Source organism: Platichthys flesus, chromosome 14 (assembly GCF_949316205.1).
Source record: "Platichthys flesus chromosome 14, fPlaFle2.1, whole genome shotgun sequence".
Lineage (NCBI taxonomy): Eukaryota > Metazoa > Chordata > Actinopteri > Pleuronectiformes > Pleuronectidae > Platichthys > Platichthys flesus.
In genome coordinates, this window is record NC_084958.1 from 9,125,888 (window position 1) to 9,142,189 (window position 16,302).

General features: G+C 43.7%; 2 protein-coding genes across 5 annotated transcripts; both read right to left on the reverse strand.

Annotated features, from left to right (window-relative positions):
• Window positions 1-280: 280 nt before the first annotated feature.
• Window positions 281-4,483, reverse strand: LOC133968189 (nucleotide sugar transporter SLC35D1-like). The gene is made up of 13 exons (XM_062404092.1): window positions 4,237-4,483; window positions 3,228-3,261; window positions 3,057-3,143; window positions 2,440-2,507; window positions 2,272-2,343; window positions 2,104-2,172; window positions 1,924-2,026; window positions 1,746-1,838; window positions 1,551-1,618; window positions 997-1,075; window positions 829-911; window positions 688-740; window positions 281-583 (listed from the first exon to the last, which is right to left on the reverse strand). Exons 1-13 carry the CDS (start codon window positions 4,434-4,436, stop codon window positions 573-575), a joined length of 1,020 nt encoding a protein of 339 aa, XP_062260076.1. The 5' UTR covers window positions 4,437-4,483; the 3' UTR covers window positions 281-572.
• A 1,360-nt stretch (window positions 4,484-5,843) lies between these two features.
• serbp1b (SERPINE1 mRNA binding protein 1b) lies at window positions 5,844-13,953 on the reverse strand. 4 transcript variants are annotated; one of them, XM_062403752.1, is made up of 9 exons: window positions 13,573-13,953; window positions 12,679-12,877; window positions 11,677-11,817; window positions 11,250-11,363; window positions 10,126-10,200; window positions 9,634-9,823; window positions 9,157-9,222; window positions 8,741-8,932; window positions 5,844-7,585 (listed from the first exon to the last, which is right to left on the reverse strand). In XM_062403752.1, exons 1-9 carry the CDS (start codon window positions 13,826-13,828, stop codon window positions 7,526-7,528), a joined length of 1,293 nt encoding a protein of 430 aa, XP_062259736.1. In that variant the 5' UTR covers window positions 13,829-13,953; the 3' UTR covers window positions 5,844-7,525. The 4 variants fall into 4 exon arrangements, with proteins under 4 accessions (XP_062259736.1, XP_062259735.1, XP_062259738.1 ...); XM_062403751.1 differs by having other exon boundaries at window positions 11,677-11,820; XM_062403754.1 differs by having other exon boundaries at window positions 11,250-11,321; window positions 13,573-13,952.
• Between the last annotated feature and the right edge of the window lie 2,349 nt (window positions 13,954-16,302).

A 16,302-nucleotide genomic window follows, 5' to 3' on the forward strand; every position in this document is an offset into this window, starting at 1 on the left:
CAGTACAGTTTTGTAGATAAAGTGTATATGTGCAGCACTTTATAACACAGCACAGCCATCAGGGGGAAGCAGTGTCTTGCCCAAGGGCACTTTAGCAAGCGGAACTGAGGAGACTGGAATCGAGTGACCCACCCTCTGGTTAGTGGATGACCCGCTCTACCTCCTGATCCATAGCCACCCAAAGTAACACTTTTCAATTTAAAAGACATTTAAGCATTAGAGTAGTGGTTTAAAATATTCCTCACATATACCATATGTGAATTGAAAGAGGTACAAACTATTTAAATACACTTACATTTTTATTAATTTCTCAAATATAAAAAGTCATTGTGAAACAATTGTATAAAAGTTAAGGCTCTTTGTCATAATCTTACAAAAGCTGATCATAGTGTCTCAATTACTTCATGATTGTAAAATAGCAACAAAAAATTCACAAGCTAACAAAGTTCAGGAGATATTTGTAAAACAAGGAATGATTTAAAAGTAGATATATGTATACATGTATCTCTGTACAGTACTCTGAGATGAAATGTGCTCTGGACGTACTTCAGGATCTGGTCGGGACTCAGTGTTTATGCCTTTTCTGTTCAAATTGGATGCAAAAGAGTAATAGTCAGGAAACAGAAAAAAAACTGATTGGACAGTTACAGTGAATTTTACCATCGACTTTATTCAGCCAGTTCTTACTCGCTCGCTCCTGTGTGAAGGTGATGACGGAGTACACCAGGCTCCCGGCGATGCTGTGAGAAACAAAGATGTCATTTGTTAAAAGAAAAAAGAAAAATATCAGCTCCTCAAACAGAATCAGTCAAATGCTCTGAGTCTTACCTGATGTTCAGACCTATAAAGTTTGTCCAGGTGAAAATGTAATCTCCACCGAACACCATTCCAATGTAGGTCACGACAACGTTCTGCAGGGACAGAGAGAGAGTCACTTCACACATCTGCATTTATGACTTAGCCAATAGAGGGCAGCACCGGCTTTAAATGACCCACCTTGATGCAGCCCACGATGGAGGTAGTGAGCGCTGAGTTGTGCTGCGTGCACAGCATGATGGAGTACATCAAAATGAAGCTGCATGACAGATGGGAGACGAATTACACCAGGGCAGCGTTGAGGGTTTATATTATAGATCTGTATAAAAACATGGACGGCGTTTCTCCACTTCCTCCCCACTATCCAGGGATGAACGCTAACACCTTGCGCATTTTGCTACGAGGTTCCATGGATACATGCGGTCGACCAATCATGAGCCAGTCTCAGCTGTCGATCGTGATGCATCATCCTGGTTTTACAGCATCGACAATGAATGAAAACCAAACTTTTCTGATAAGTAAAACTTGGACAATCATGGGTGATTAGAACCACCTTCATAGACAGACAACTTAAGTGGATGTTCCCTTTGATTTTTAGTGTGCACCACGTCCCTTCCACTAACACGGAGGAGACAGGATCCATGATCCCTGTGAGGCTGTGAGCTGTGATGCCGTCCATCTTTATAGACAAGTCGATGATATCTCCATGAACAAACAGTGGCAGTAGAAGTTACCCCATGACACAGGAGAGCACAAACTGCACGACAAACAGCAGCTCGGACCATCCGTCATACTCCAGCCCCTGTACGCAAACACACACACAAACACACACACACACACACACACACACGGCAGAGACCCTGAGGACTGACTCAAGTTGTCAGGAAATATATTATACATAAACTCATGTTAGAAAAACCACATCTTACCATTTGTAAGTCCCCAGAGTAGTAGGCATACGCCGTAGTGGGGAAAATCATGATCAGGGCGTTGTAATACAGAAGACCAAATTTGCCCAGCTCCTGTGGGAACAGCAGCACACAGCTCTTCAGGAAACGGTGAAAGAACGAGAGGCGCCGCGGGATGAGGATCAGCCGCTCCGCTCACCTGAGAGTCAAGTTTCTGCTTCACATAGGCCCCGCTGGCCGCCGTCAGGACGTTGTTCAGCATGATGAAGACGTACCCTTCGAGGTCAAACGCTATGTCAGAGCTGTAAAACCCCAGAGTGAGACACGCGGCCTGGGTTTGAATATCAGCACATGGGTTCAGGGTGTGTGGGGCGCTTACCTGGCGGCGATGAAAGCACCGAAGATCATGGTGAACACTGTCATTTTCACCGACACAGAGAAAGTCTTCCTGTGAGGAGAGGAAATATCGAAAGCATTCATTTGCACGTGTAAAAACATTTTGGTTAAATTGTACAAAAAAAAAAAAAAAACATGGAGTTGAACCTACTTCAGCAGAAGTCCCTCGAACACCATGGTGAGAAAAATACTGAACCTCCTCAGGACTGTAAACATAGGTAAACTAGGAGATGAAGAAATGATTCAGAGTCAAATGATTCTGTTTAAAAGAATATTTCATGAAAATAACATTAGATAATAATGTGGGACAAGCTCTCACTTGAGTCGCTGTGTTCCAAAGAGCCCTGATATCTGATTCCCCACATACAGCAGAGGCAGTGGGAACATCTGGAATGGAAGGAAGCACAGAAAATGTTTTAAAGAGATTATTAAGGGAGGAAAAAACTTTGAGAATAAGTTTTTAAAATCAACAGTCCAAATATTACAAGAAGAAATTGTTATTTGAGGCTACATTTTATATTAGGAGAGGGAATATCAGAAGGTCCGTCTGTCGCTTGTGTTAAAAGAAGGAATGTGGAGCCTCTTTTTAAATTATAATTTAGAATAGGTTTCACAAATAACAAAATACTTCATCTTTTGTCACATCAGCCTCAGCAGATTGGGTGAGAAACTGTCTGTTCTAAAGAAAAGAATCACTCAGAGTAGGAGGAGGAATGTTTGGCAGTGATCGACTGGGGGGTTATGGTCGGTGACATCTGAGTGATATTCACAGAGGTTTCATAATTTCTCAAGAAACAAGGAGTTTAGTCATCAACGGTTTGGATCCAGAAGCACTTGAACTCCAACGAGCTCTCCCTTACTGCTTATACCCCCCAAAAATCTTTATTTTTGTAATTTTCCAATATTTAACATCAGCTCATAGAATTCACTGCGCACCTTGCCTGGTATACTCAGATCCAGATCTGGAAATGAGATGATGCCCAACATCTTCCCCGTCCTCAGAACTACGACCGTGGCCAGCATCTGCAGGGAGAGCAAGTGGAGCACATCAGTGTTTGTTCAAGAGCAGTGGAAAAAAAACGTTGACTCCACTTAAGACAAACCTACTTGGCCGATTCCGACACATGTTGACGATGGAAACCTGTAAAACACGTAGAGAGTGGTGAGAATGAAGAAAGTGACTGAAAACAATATTTAACCAGAACAGTTTGAGTAAAATCTACCAAGACCCAACTGTAAATAATGATAAATAAATATATTCAAACAGTCAAGCTGCACCAAATTCCACACAGTAAGAAATAATAAAATGAGTAACATTCAACAGGTTCTTCTCTGACCCATGAAAATATGTGCAGTGGTTTTTTAATAATCCTACTAACTCACATACAAACAGAAGAAAAACACAAACACCTTGTTGGAGGGAATTACCACACTTCATTCATGCTTCTTAGCTGCATGTTAACGTCTGGTTTTACTTCCTATAACCTGAGATTAAACACATTACACAAGTTTGGCCTTTTAACTTCTTGATGTTTTTTCCTAATAGAAACGTCACACAAATGTAAACAACAAGGATTTCAAGTTCTGAACCAACACAAATGCAGTAAATGTAATAAATAACTGATTTTCACTGACGTTCTTGTACTTTACTTTTATTATTGACTCTTCGTTATATTATGTAACTCATGCGGATATGAACATTTCTATCTTGACCTTATTCTCCAGCAATACAGTGACGCATGAGGTTGCATTATAAAGTTTATTTTTGATGATGTGAAGTGAAAATATTAACCTGGTGAGATGTGTTGTTTCTTTCTGAAGTTACACCTTTTTACTTCGGGTACATTTTGATTCTCACGTTGTAAGAACTCAGGACTTTCCCTTGCTGTTGAACTGACGATTCACTGAACTAAATAACCAACCTCTCCCTAAAGAAACATGGAGGTGGCTGAAGGGAGAGGTTGGTCGGTGCAGGTGGAGAAACCCAGTGACAGTCCTCACAGCTGCACCATTCACCGTGTCCTCTCCCTCAGCTCATCGTTAGAGTAACACCAGTCACATAACAACACACATGTGGAGAGCGGGCTTCCTCTGACTTGAACTCTGAACTTTGTACCTGTAGCTGCTCAGGACGCTCTTGTTGACAATGACGATGAGGAACGAGCTGACTCCGTAGAACACCGCGGCCAGAAGCTTCAGCATCACCGAGGAGGAGCCGCCTTCACTGGAGCCCTCTACCCGGGCCCTGGAGGACTGTCCCCCGGCCGGTGGGTCTCTGTCTCCGGGCTCATGTCGATGTCTGCGGAGCTCAGCCATTAATACCTGGGAGGTTTCAACAGGAGACCTCGAGTCCTGTTGCGCATGCGCACAACAGCATCTTACGCCTCGGCGATAGGAAGTTCCGTTGGCGAAGACGGAAGAGGACGGAAGTTCACTATCTTGACTTTATGACGTAAATTAACTGGATGTAAACATTTCATAAACAGTCAATCTTATATTATTATTCTGGGAAACTATTATATCCATTTACTTAATGGAATAGCATTATAAATACATACATTTTTCAACTACTTTATTTCAGAAAAATTAAAAGGTAAAAATAATTCCAGTGTTCCAGTTTCTTTTTTATCGCTCTCCTGTTTTCTTAGTAGGTACTTTATCTATGTTTTATTCAATAATACCATTATGTTATCTCCCTCATTGTGGCATAACTCATCTGTAGAGTTTTCGTTCAGACATTCCTCAGCTCATCCAAACACATTTTATTCCATCTCCTTTTCTTTTCATCTGGAGTTGATGCTATACAATTCTGTTGTTTGGCAGTGAAGGCCCTGAGGCTCTGGATCAACAGCCCGAGGAGATCATGTCTTTACAGGCCCTTCTTCAGCCTTCAATCTCCATTTCTCAATTTTTGTTTTCACATACCCAATGATTTTATTCTATTTTGCTGATGTGACTGTATAAGTTTGCTGCCATTGTAAGGTGCTATGTAATGTTGACAAGTGCTTAATAAATTGAGTTTATTATCAAACGACTGACTTTTTCTGTGCTCCTCCCTTTTACCCTTTATACCTGTATTAAATCAAATCGTTCATACACTTGAAATTGAAGGATATTTAGTAAATGTGGGACAAACTTATTTCTTCGTATTTCACCCAGCTAACATGATCTATACCTTTCAAACCAGTTAAAATCTCTATAAAGAAATTAAACTTCATAGCTACATTCTTTCTTTTTTTCAACTTAGAGTAAATACTCACTATGGGAATTACTTAGAGATTTAAAGGTCAGTCAATGAAACTCTCAAATCTGTCAGTGTACAAGCTATTACACCAGTCCTACAGTAAATCCCACCTTCAGCAAGTTTATAATATTCAGGATTTGGTGAATCTTTGTTTCAGGTGTTGAGTTAATTTGAGTTATATTATCCAAGCAATTATATACAATCATGGATATAACTGATGGTAGCTTCATAGTCCATTAAGCTGAGTCAACATCACAGATGAAGGTTTAATGCAGAGCTGCCTAAAAACTGTAACTGAGTGTAAATCCAACCTCTCTGCACTGCTTAAGTCTCACTCAGGTCCATATGGGATCAACAGGGAATACTGCCGGCCTGAAACACACCAGCGCCTCAGTGTTTTGAAGCCAATGAAGAGTCATCAGCGTCTTTTACACCTTTTAAATTCACAGTATGGATTTTAAAACACCCCCGACAGCTACTGGCAGAGTACATGTAACACCTCTAAAGCGATTTATTAGAACAGGGATGTTTGCAAGAGAAACTTTCGCCGTCACGTGGCTCAAACAGTCGCATGAGAAAACTTTTGCAGCAACCTGTATCAGTGCATTGCCTGCGAGTCACCGCAGCGCACAGCATGTAAAGCTTTGAACTCACTCCCCAATGCCTTCAGTAACCCCCCCCCCCCAAATGTGGAATGTACTCACTTCATAAAAATAAACGCTCACTGGAAATGACTGACACAGGTGGCTACAAGCAACATCATCGTACAATACATTCTGTAGCTCGTGATTGCTCCACGATGACAGCGGACATTTCTTTCAGACAAATTATGCATTATGATGCTGCTGCTCTGACAAAACACCAACAAAATTAAATAAAAACAGCAAATATGGTTCACAGGAGGGAAAAGGAAAATAAAAACACAATCTTCAGAGGATTGTTGCTGATAAAAACCCAAGTGCTTTGAGTTCTCAAAAGATATTACAGATACTGTAAGAGCTAGATATATCCACAGTCTATCGTTCTCGCATAGATTTCAACAATCACTTTTCAAAACACAGTATGAACTACTTCAGGCCAGAACGTGCAATCTACTGCTGGAGAATGGCAAGTTCTTAGCGGAGGAATACTTAAAATTTTAATTTAACAGCTGTCAAATTCACACAGTCAGCCACACACTCTTCAATACATTCACACTCTTCGATACATTCACACACAATCTTAACAACAAAATACAATATTTGCTTAGTGGTCCTTAATATACAAGTAGTTCAGTCTGTATGACCTAAGAGGACCAGCCTAAAGATATACATTGGGCCCTGGGACACCCTGAAAACACAGGTAGCACATCTGGATCAGGGGATACAAAGCATTACTAACCACTGGTCCACCAAATAAAAGGCAAGCTATCAAAAAATAAATAAAACAGGAAAAGGCATTTACTTCCACTGCACAACAAGCTGAAAAATACCAAGCTTTAGTAGGAGGTCTCTTTGACTGGAGACCCATCCTGAACTTGTGCCTCTCAAACAGGGGTGGGTAGTCAGGATCAGAGCAATTACACTTTAAATGCAAGTTAAGCCATACTTCAGATATCTAGTACAAGTTTGCTATGTAGTGAATCGCTACCACATCGGTGTGCATTTACTGGAAAACAAAAACTCCAGCAGAAAGTCTTTTTCTAAGATGATCCCGTAATACTGAGCGGAAGTCAGGAGGAGAGAAAAAAGAAAGCACACAAGCTTCAGGGGGAAGAGATACACACACGCACACACACACACACTTCAACCTAATTGCAGAAATGAACAAATTCATAAATTCAAGCAGCACAAAAAGAATGATCACTGATGTATGCATAATCTCTGAAAAAAAGAAAAGTATGAAAACATCCCTGCTTTCATGTTTCCTAAATACAAAACGTCAGTGTTACAAGAGGTCCTTTTTCCGCTGTTTTTTGTCTTTTGTTCTCCTTTAAAACGGGTAAATTGTTTCCTCTGGTGGGGTGGATGGTATGGGATGACAGTCTTTTTTTTGTTTGTCATTAAAATCTTTTTTTTTTCTGTTTTCTTATATACTTGGAAGATGTGGTAAGCATGCAAGCCTCGTAGAGGAGGGGCCCCCGGAAGGGCTGATGGGTGGGCTGGTGGTGGAGAATGGGCTCCTAGGCCAGAGCTGGGAAGGCCTCAGGATCATCCACGTTGGGGACTGACACGCCGCTCGCCTGGAGGGAGACACAAGAACCAGGACAGGGTTAACTGGGCTTATACATCAGTAAAGCTGCCATGGTCAAATCAATGGTTTCATTTTAACAATGGATCTTATTACAAAGTGTGTGTGAAGGTTGATGCTCAATTTGCCGAACCCAAAAACAATTAACTGTCAACTCCATAGTTTCCCTGAAATCATCTGCCCTGTAACTTCTAATAATAATACAATATTTGCATTACTTGTTACTTTGACATCTTAATGATAACCCTTTAAAGACCCTTTATTGTAGCTAGTGTCTAAGTATAAGGATCCATATCAATATGATGTTTATATAACCCATTACAATACAGAACATTTGTTGCAGATTATTATATTAAAACAAATATACATTATATGATGCAAGAAATTCCATTTCATCATATCTTATTTTTAAAACATGGATTGGGGGTATCTGATATTAGTTTGCATGAAATGTAGTGTGATTTTCAATTAAATATAAACATAATCTTTGGATGTTTGGTGCGACAGCTTGTGCTCACTTCCCATCGATTTTCATGCGAAAAGAGCCAAAGAAAAGCTGAGTGTGCAGCTTAACATCCTTTCCCTTCGTGAATCTTTGCTTTAGAATCATTTACTGCCTATTATCTTTTCAAATATATTATTGCGCTCTACTTCTACACTTACAGTACAGTGGCAGGCTCATTGTGTATCATCCCTGCCTCCTCCAGCTCTACACTGCTCTGATACAGGGCCTCTCCACAAGTTGAACTTCCTGCACCGTTTCTCTGCAGGGTGGCTTCCGGTTCAGGCTCAACTCCCACACAGGAAATGCACACCAACAGGAGCCGAGCAGGCAAAGGGAAATACATCAGAGTGATGCACCCCTTTAAACCCTGTGAGTCCAAATAAGCATTTGATGATAGCTTTTAGTAGTTCACAGTTTAACACTATAAAAATTGTGATTCACAGAAAAAAAAGCACCACTGTCATGAGGTCAGTGAGAGTTTTCCCACAGTGGAGCACGTGTTCACGGGTCTGTTATTTCAGGGCTTCAGTTTTCCGCAGCAGGTTTTCCACGTCAGTGATTTTGCAGCCTGTTCAGTCAGTGAGCTGAATCTTTTGTGCGGGACACTAAACCTTTGTTGTTGTTAGCAGCTTTCATAGTTACCTTTTCGGGCCGTCCACCCCCGCGTGCCGGCCTGCTGCCTCTCTCGCCGCGGCCTCCCCTGCCTCCGCGCGCCCCCCCACGCCCGCGGCCGGGGCGGCCCAGGTCTCCAAAGTTGATCTCCAGCTGGGATGTGATGTCGTTGGCCGGTTTGCGGAAATGGTGCTCGCTGGACTCGTCGATGGGGCCGGGAGGCTGACAAGAGAAGATATCGAAGTATGTTAGGAGATTAACTGCCTTCCATTTATTTTTGTATTTGGTAATGAGAGTGAACATGAGGTAAAGGTTTTAGTGTGCATCATTTAGTACAATACCCTTAGAGCCTTTATTTCCTCTGCCCAAAATAGATTAAAAATTACCCCCCCCAAATGTTTTCATAGTCTGTGTGTATGAATGAGCAGTGTGAGAGCTGCAGGCACCTTCTGGTAAACTGGTGGAGCTTCTGGTTCAATCTCTGGGGGGTCAATCACAGCACCGACAGGCTTCTGAAAATTGAAACAAGAGAAACATGAGTATCTACACGTGTGATGTGGTCTCAGCTTGTGAGAAAGTCAGTGACCTCCACAGTAACCTGAGCGTGTGTCCCTGGAGTCCAGCCGGAAATGTTCTATTTAAATGCATCAAATTCAAGAAAAAGACAAACAGGAAAGTCTCCGCGCTGTGTCTAAAACTGTTGCAACACACTCCCTATCTGAATTATCATTAACTTTCGGTCATGCACCCAATCGTTTGAGTGCAATGACTCAAAGAATACAAAAACTTTTTATATTATCTGTGCACAACTTCCTATGTTTTCAAAACTCCATATTTCCCTGTAGTCTTTCCTTTTGGTTTATGCTTGAAAATGTAAATAACCACAAATAACAGTATTTGGAATAATAGAAAACTGGACCCACCTCGACGCATACGTCCTCGCTCTTGGACTTGTGCAGCACGTATCCTTTCTTCCACTGGCTGTCGGCGCCCTCGTTGGGCTTCCGGATGTTGAACTCCACCTTGGTGCGCTCCTTGTCCTGCATTGCCTTCCACTCGTCCAGGGTCATTTCTTTGGGGCCTTCGGTTTTCACCTCTTCCGCCTCGTTCTCCCTGGGAAGCCCGCACACAACATTGCAGCGAATTCAAACGCAGAGCCGCATATCCTCTTAGCTCTGTACCTGCTCTAATCCCGAGGGCCAAAAGGTCAGTAGCAATTTTTATCCCCAATCCACCACAGCTGTGAGCAGAACGCTTGAACAGTTTGTGACAAAGACCGTCTCATAAAACCTGCCGATGGTGCTCTGCAGCTACAAGCCACCTTACCTGGCTTTTACGTAAACAAATGATGTTACTTTCCTGAACATCCAAATATCGCCCGACTAATCGTCATCTGACAGGAAGTGCATGCTCACTTGTTCTCAGATCCAGCAGGTGCAGGTTCCTCTCCTTCTGGGGCCGTCTCCGGGGCGGCAGTCGGTTCAGTCTCACTGGGAACAAAGTCACATAGGCACCTGGTCAATACAGACTATTTGACACGACTTAACATAATGAACAGTACAGCTGTAGTGATTTAATATTGGGAAAAAAATAATCTAGCTTTATACCTTCCTGAAAGTCACAACATATCATATGTTCAACCTTATCATTGAAGAAGAAAGTGTTTCACTAAAGGAAGTTTGTGTTTTAAAATGAAAACTTCCTATAATGCAGGTTTAAAATTAAACCTTAAATAAGTCATTCAAATGGGCACGTAAAACAACACAACCAGTATTAAGTAATTGTGACAAAGAAACAATACAACGCTATTTGTAAACAAATCCAATGTCAGATGCTGATGTCATAAACCAACACAAAACAAGCCAATCAAATGTCAAATATTGACGCTGAATGTCTGAAAGTCAAGAAAACTGTTAAACACTTTTGACGAGGACATCTAGTAGATTCCATTCTCTTGTTCAAGTTTTTCCAAACATTGAACGAGTTGGCCATGCAGGTTACACCCCTCCCCCCGTTCCTATGTGTAGCTTACTTAAATTACTGCTTTGGGACGCATTTAAATTTAATGATTTTCTGTAAATATTTAAAGTGTGGTTTCCTCAAGCATCACGTTACCTCACAGCCAGAAACTATGATGAGCAAGAAAAGCGAAAAGCGAACCCAAGAGGAAACTAAGCGAGGCATCTTTTGATGTCTGAACCCGACCCAGGCCCATTTCCCTCGATCACAGGCATGTGCAGTGTAAAGAAACCCAGAAGGTAGCCATGCCAACGTGACCCAAACCTGAGCCAAACACTTCAAACCTTCCGTGTGAACCCGGCCTGCGTATCCACATTCTAAACAGCAGAGAACCGAAGTCAGGTAATTGATCAGAACTGAACAAAGCGGTGCATCGTAAGTTAAACTGACTTTATCTGGAAACCACCTCAGTGAGCAGAGTCTGGGCTGATTCGAGATGTGCCTCGTTGTTGTGCAGACAGTGAAAACAGCTCAGACAAACAGGCCGTGTGTGTGTGTGTGTCTGTTTGTGAACGCTCACCTCACTTCTTCCTTCACGTTGCCCCAGCTGTGTGGGCCGCTGCCACTGCGCTTCTCCTCAACCTTCTGATTGCTGGAGTGAGAACAGACAGGAGGACACACATCGTGATGGAGGCTGTATGAAAATAGTCACAGTGGGAGTAGTTCCAACAACAACTCTTTAGTCTGTAGTGAAAAGTAGGTTGGTGAACACAGCTTGGAAAAATAAGACACAACTGATCTTGATCGCAGACATTGAGACTCCCTGACCTCTGCAGAGGTCAGGGAGTCCTGAGTGTTTGGTTGGTGAACAGTGTCACTGGATTTTTGACAACTTTGTGTTAAAGCGGCCAACAAATAATCTGCTGACAACAACACAGTTTGTTGACGAGTCATTTCTATTTTTAGATTCCCTGCTCTGCTAAAGCCTAAGTTCAGGACTGACTCACGATTTGTCACCGCCGCTGTGTCGCTCAAAGTCTCGTTTCCCACGGGAGTCGAAGCCGTCTCCTCGGCCCATGCCCCGTCCTCTTCCACCACGCCCACCCCGGCCGCCACCACGCCCTCGAGGGGGCCGGTCTCCAGGAGGCCTGCTGGACACAGAGGCGCATGTTAATTGATTCCCGGCAATCGTAAGTGGACGTTGGTCATGATCACACCTGACGTTAGAATGCGTCTCGACTGACTGCTTGCGATCTCACTTCTCTGCCCTGTGTGTAAATAAGCATGTTCAGCATTTCTGTCTGAAAAGAGCAAATGTGTTCATGTGTGGAGTCCGACGATGACACCTGGGTCTGTTGTCAATGTCAAGAAATTATTCTATACCTGCCGGCAAAGGCATCAGCGAGTACACACACATCTATGAACCAATCCCATACCACATCATTAACACGGCCATACAGGGTTATTAGCATACAGCTGTTAAAATAAGTTATGCAAGTTGTCATGCATTAAAAGGAACTGGTATTGGATTAGTGTTCTACATCGGCCTATACACAAAAACCAGGTATCTGAATCATCAGGAAGGGGAAAGTGGTATCAAGCATCTGTATTATTGAGAAACGACAACATCAGTGTTTAGTTCAGATCTCAATGTGCCTGCAATGCATCTTGGGTATGTTTACACCTGTACGCAGGTTAACACCTGCTGTGCAGAGGCCAAAGAGACGTAATATTAACACGTCTGTAAACATGCTGTTATCTGCAGAGGGGATCTGCACTTTCGGTAAAAACTGTCTCGATGACAGAAGTGTCGGCTTAAATGTCAAAGAGCAGTGCAGCACCAGAACCATGCATTTCACTGATGGTTGCTCTGTTGAGGTTAAGGAGAGTTAAGATCAAATCGACGCTTCCTGCACACAGCCTCACACTGATCCTGTGATAGCATCAGACGGCCATGTGCTTATCAGCCTGTTTAAATCTGCGTTTCGTCATTCATCACAGCCACCCACTTGTCTGCTGAGAACTCGCCAGGTCCCTCGGGCTTGTCCTCGGCGGGCTTCTCGAAGCGGCGCTCTCGGGGAGGTCTCCTGTCCGGCCTCTTGTCCCCGGGTCGCCCTTCGCCCTGGCCGCCCTGGCCTCCCTGGCCGCCCTGGTGCTGGGAACCGGGCTGGCCCTGCTGGTCCGGTCTCCGGCCCACCCGCCTGATTCCTGCAGATCACACGAGCAGGAGTCAGATGGAGTAAACTCAGAGTAACAGTCGTGCGAACTGTGTCACACCACTTGCACAGAGGAGCTGTCGTGGAAAGGAGCCGTTTAAGCTCCTGATGTCACCTCAGCAGCTTTACATTAGCAGTGCAACTGTTCATGCACTTAGTTCACAGTGTCTGTCCGGAAACCCACTGGTGTTACAGAGCCAATGAGCTCCACAACTATGAAGCATTCAAAAGAGCGAAGACACCATCACAACAAACAGCGGTCTGCTCCGCGCGCTCGGTCCCGCTCACAGGTGAACATCCTGCAGAGCTCCGTGCAGCCTGCAGCCGGTGCATCCTCCAGAGCATCCTCCAGAGCATCCTCCAGAGCATCCTCCAGAGCATCCTCCAGCAACACAACACTACACCTTCATCTACAGTGGAGACCATTTCTGCGACACAACACTGGCTCGGTCTGCACAGAGGACTCCACCGGAGCTGCACGGTGACTCTGCTGTCACCCGCCTGTGTCCGTCCTCACCCGCCTGAGGACGGACCGGTGTGTCCTCTACCCGCAGCAGGACAGGTCGCCCTCGGGCTGTGTTTGGCTCGGACCAGCGGCAGCTAACACCTGCAGCGACCGGAGCTGCGGATGACAGACCCGGATAAACACGCAGGACACCGGGGCAGCAGCAGAGAGGACAAGCTCACCTTCTTTCTTCAGGGGGACAGGGGGCTGGCTCTCCTCCTTCTTGTCCAGCAGCGGGTTCTTCCGGTCCTTCTGGGACTCCTTCTTCGGCTGCTTGGCTGCCTGCGCCGCGGACTTGGCGGAGCCCGCGGCGGCCCCCTCCTTCTTCTTGTTCTCGGCGGCCTTCAGGATCTCGAACGGGTCCGACTCGTCGTCCAGAAGCTGGTCGAACCGGTTGGTCACGACGCAGCCGAAGCCTTCCTGCAGGTGTCCGGGCATGATGGCGCCCCTTCAGCGGGATTCACCTCCGATTCTACGAGGCTTGATGCGAACGAATCGCGGGATGCGGCCACAAGATGGCTGGGAGAGCTGCCCCTTCTCTTCCGGTGCGTGCACCATCCGGGACACCGCGCCACGCGCACCAATGTGAGCACGCGGCGGCCGCAATGTTTTTATTGACATTATGTAAGTGTCATGTCCTCCTGCTCTAATCCTGCTTCAGTATGGCACTGGATGTTACACAGCAGGAGGCATCTCAGTGGATTTGACTTCAGACTGATGAGTGGTGTGGCTGCAGGAAACGAGCTCCTGGTTTATATAAAGTAAATAATACTGTGGCAAACACCAGAGTATGACAGAAATGAACTTGCATGTAATACAATATATATTCCACGATTGTCTTACAGGAGAACACAGACACATTTCTATAAGGAAACAAAGTGGATTTAATATCAGACTGGTGAGTGGTGCAGAAAACCCCAACGCTATAGGAAACACCAGAGTATGACATGTACAAACATGTACATGCATGTAAACACATATTCCGTTTATGTCTCACAGCAGAACACAGACTTCAGCAAGGAGGCAATATATATGTCAGCACTGCTTCCAGTGGATTTAAGATTAGTCTGATCTGTGGTAAGTCTGCAGGGAACAAGCCTCTGGTTTATATAAATCACATAATACTGTAGGAAAATGTAGGATATGACAGAAATGAACATTTATGTGATTAAATAAATGTTCCATGTTTGTCTCACAGCAGAACTCATACACATCTGTGTTTCCTTGTCAGAATAGATAACATCAATATCTGCACTGCTCTCAGAACATTAAACATTCGCCTGGAGAACGGTGAGTCTGCAGGGAATCAGCATCATATAAACCCCACGATTACATCATGACACACACATGCTCATGTGTGTTATCAAATAAATATTCCATGTTTGTCTCACAGCAGAACACAGACACATTTCTACAAGGAAACACTATATATCTGCATGTGATGGATTTTGTTTTACACAGTCTTATACCTAAAATTGTCTGTGGCTTATATTTTGCCTGATCTGAAATATGTTTCACAGACAGGTTGATCTGAGATGTCCGGAGGCCTCTGCATGAAGGCTTTAGATGTTTTCTGTCTGGTGCTAGGAGACGTAGTTGCCATCCGGTCTCTGATTTAGTGATAAGCTGAACATCGACAGTCTGTATCTCATACGGATGTTGAGCAGTTTGACAGGACCTATTCTGAGGGCAGGCTGCTGTCTGTTCCCTTCCATTTGGTGTGATATGTAACTGCTTTTATTGTACTTTTTGTGTTTTGGTTTAACTGGTAGCATGTACATTCGATTTTTAGATATTAGATATTTCCCCATTTATATTTTTGCTTAGCATTGGATGAAAATATGGTTACCACTTTTATTTCTGGACAGTAAATCTGTAGCCAGATAATTTAATCTGTAGCAAAAAAACAAATTGTCAGATGATAAATTGTGGTCCTACTGTGGATTATGTGTTGGGACTATTTATTTTCCAAAAGATGTCTGACAACCACAGTGACAACCACTTCAGTGAGCAGTCAGCCAAGAAACAGTTTGGCACATATCCTCTGTAAAACCCGGACTGACATTGTTCACCTACTGATCCTGCTCGTGTTTTAAAAAACGGTTTATTCTGATAAACTTTGGACAGTGACAAATTCTGATGAGAAATTAACTCAAGAGACAGATCACAGCTGCCCTGGAGAGGCCCAGCAACAAGAGGCCTGGCTCTGAGATGCAGACGGAGAGAATCGAATATGACCTAGTGCACTATTTATCCTGAAGCTGTCCTGCTTACGTACACTTCTAAACTTCTGCAGCTTGCAGTCATAAACAGGAAGTCTATATTATGACTTAACCCCAGTGTCTCTTAGTGTCAGTCTCACCAAGCCTGTAACATCTGTAACACATCAGATGCAGCACAGAATTATATGAACAGGAATTGTTTTAGTTCCCTCTGGCTGCAAATAGCTCTACTCTCATCTACCTTGTTATTACCCCCATGCAACATGCAGAGCACGCACAGGTATGGATGTCTTACTTTCTTTTTACCAATAGAGGGCAGTGAAGATTTTCCACTGACCTCTTCCTCAACATGGGTGAACACCATAGGTGGACACACACACAACACAACAATTATTATGTTGAACTGCAGAGCAGATAACAGCAGCGAGGCTCTGATATGTCATGATGTGCTTACTATGTTTGTTTACATATGTGGTGCCTCTTTCATTAGGTGTTATTAATGACAGGGAGAAACAAAATATCATGATTGTCTTTTTTTTATGCTTAATATCACACAATCCAACAGCATTAGAATATAGTGTTGAGGCTAAGGTAGACCTCATAGATTATCTTAATCAGCAACATTAGTAACAGTAAGATGAAACACTCAGTCATAGGGAGCAGACCCACAACATGGTCCGGCTAAATGTT

Coding starts and splice junctions, on each gene's coding strand:
- serbp1b (XM_062403751.1), bottom strand. CDS start 13,828: ATGCCCGGACACCTGCAGGAAGGCTTCGGCTGCGTCGTGACCAACCGG. Junction 9,824..10,125: donor CCTGCTGGATCTGAGAACAA/GTGAGCATGCAC, acceptor CGGGCTTCCCAG/GGAGAACGAGGCGGAAGAGG. Junction 9,223..9,633: donor GCGAGGACGTATGCGTCGAG/GTGGGTCCAGTT, acceptor TTCAATTTTCAG/AAGCCTGTCGGTGCTGTGAT.
- LOC133968189 (XM_062404092.1), bottom strand. CDS start 4,436: ATGGCTGAGCTCCGCAGACATCGACATGAGCCCGGAGACAGAGACCCA. Junction 3,262..4,236: donor AGCGTCCTGAGCAGCTACAG/GTACAAAGTTCA, acceptor CGTGTTTTACAG/GTTTCCATCGTCAACATGTG. Junction 1,619..1,745: donor ACTCTGGGGACTTACAAATG/GTAAGATGTGGT, acceptor GTTTGCGTACAG/GGGCTGGAGTATGACGGATG.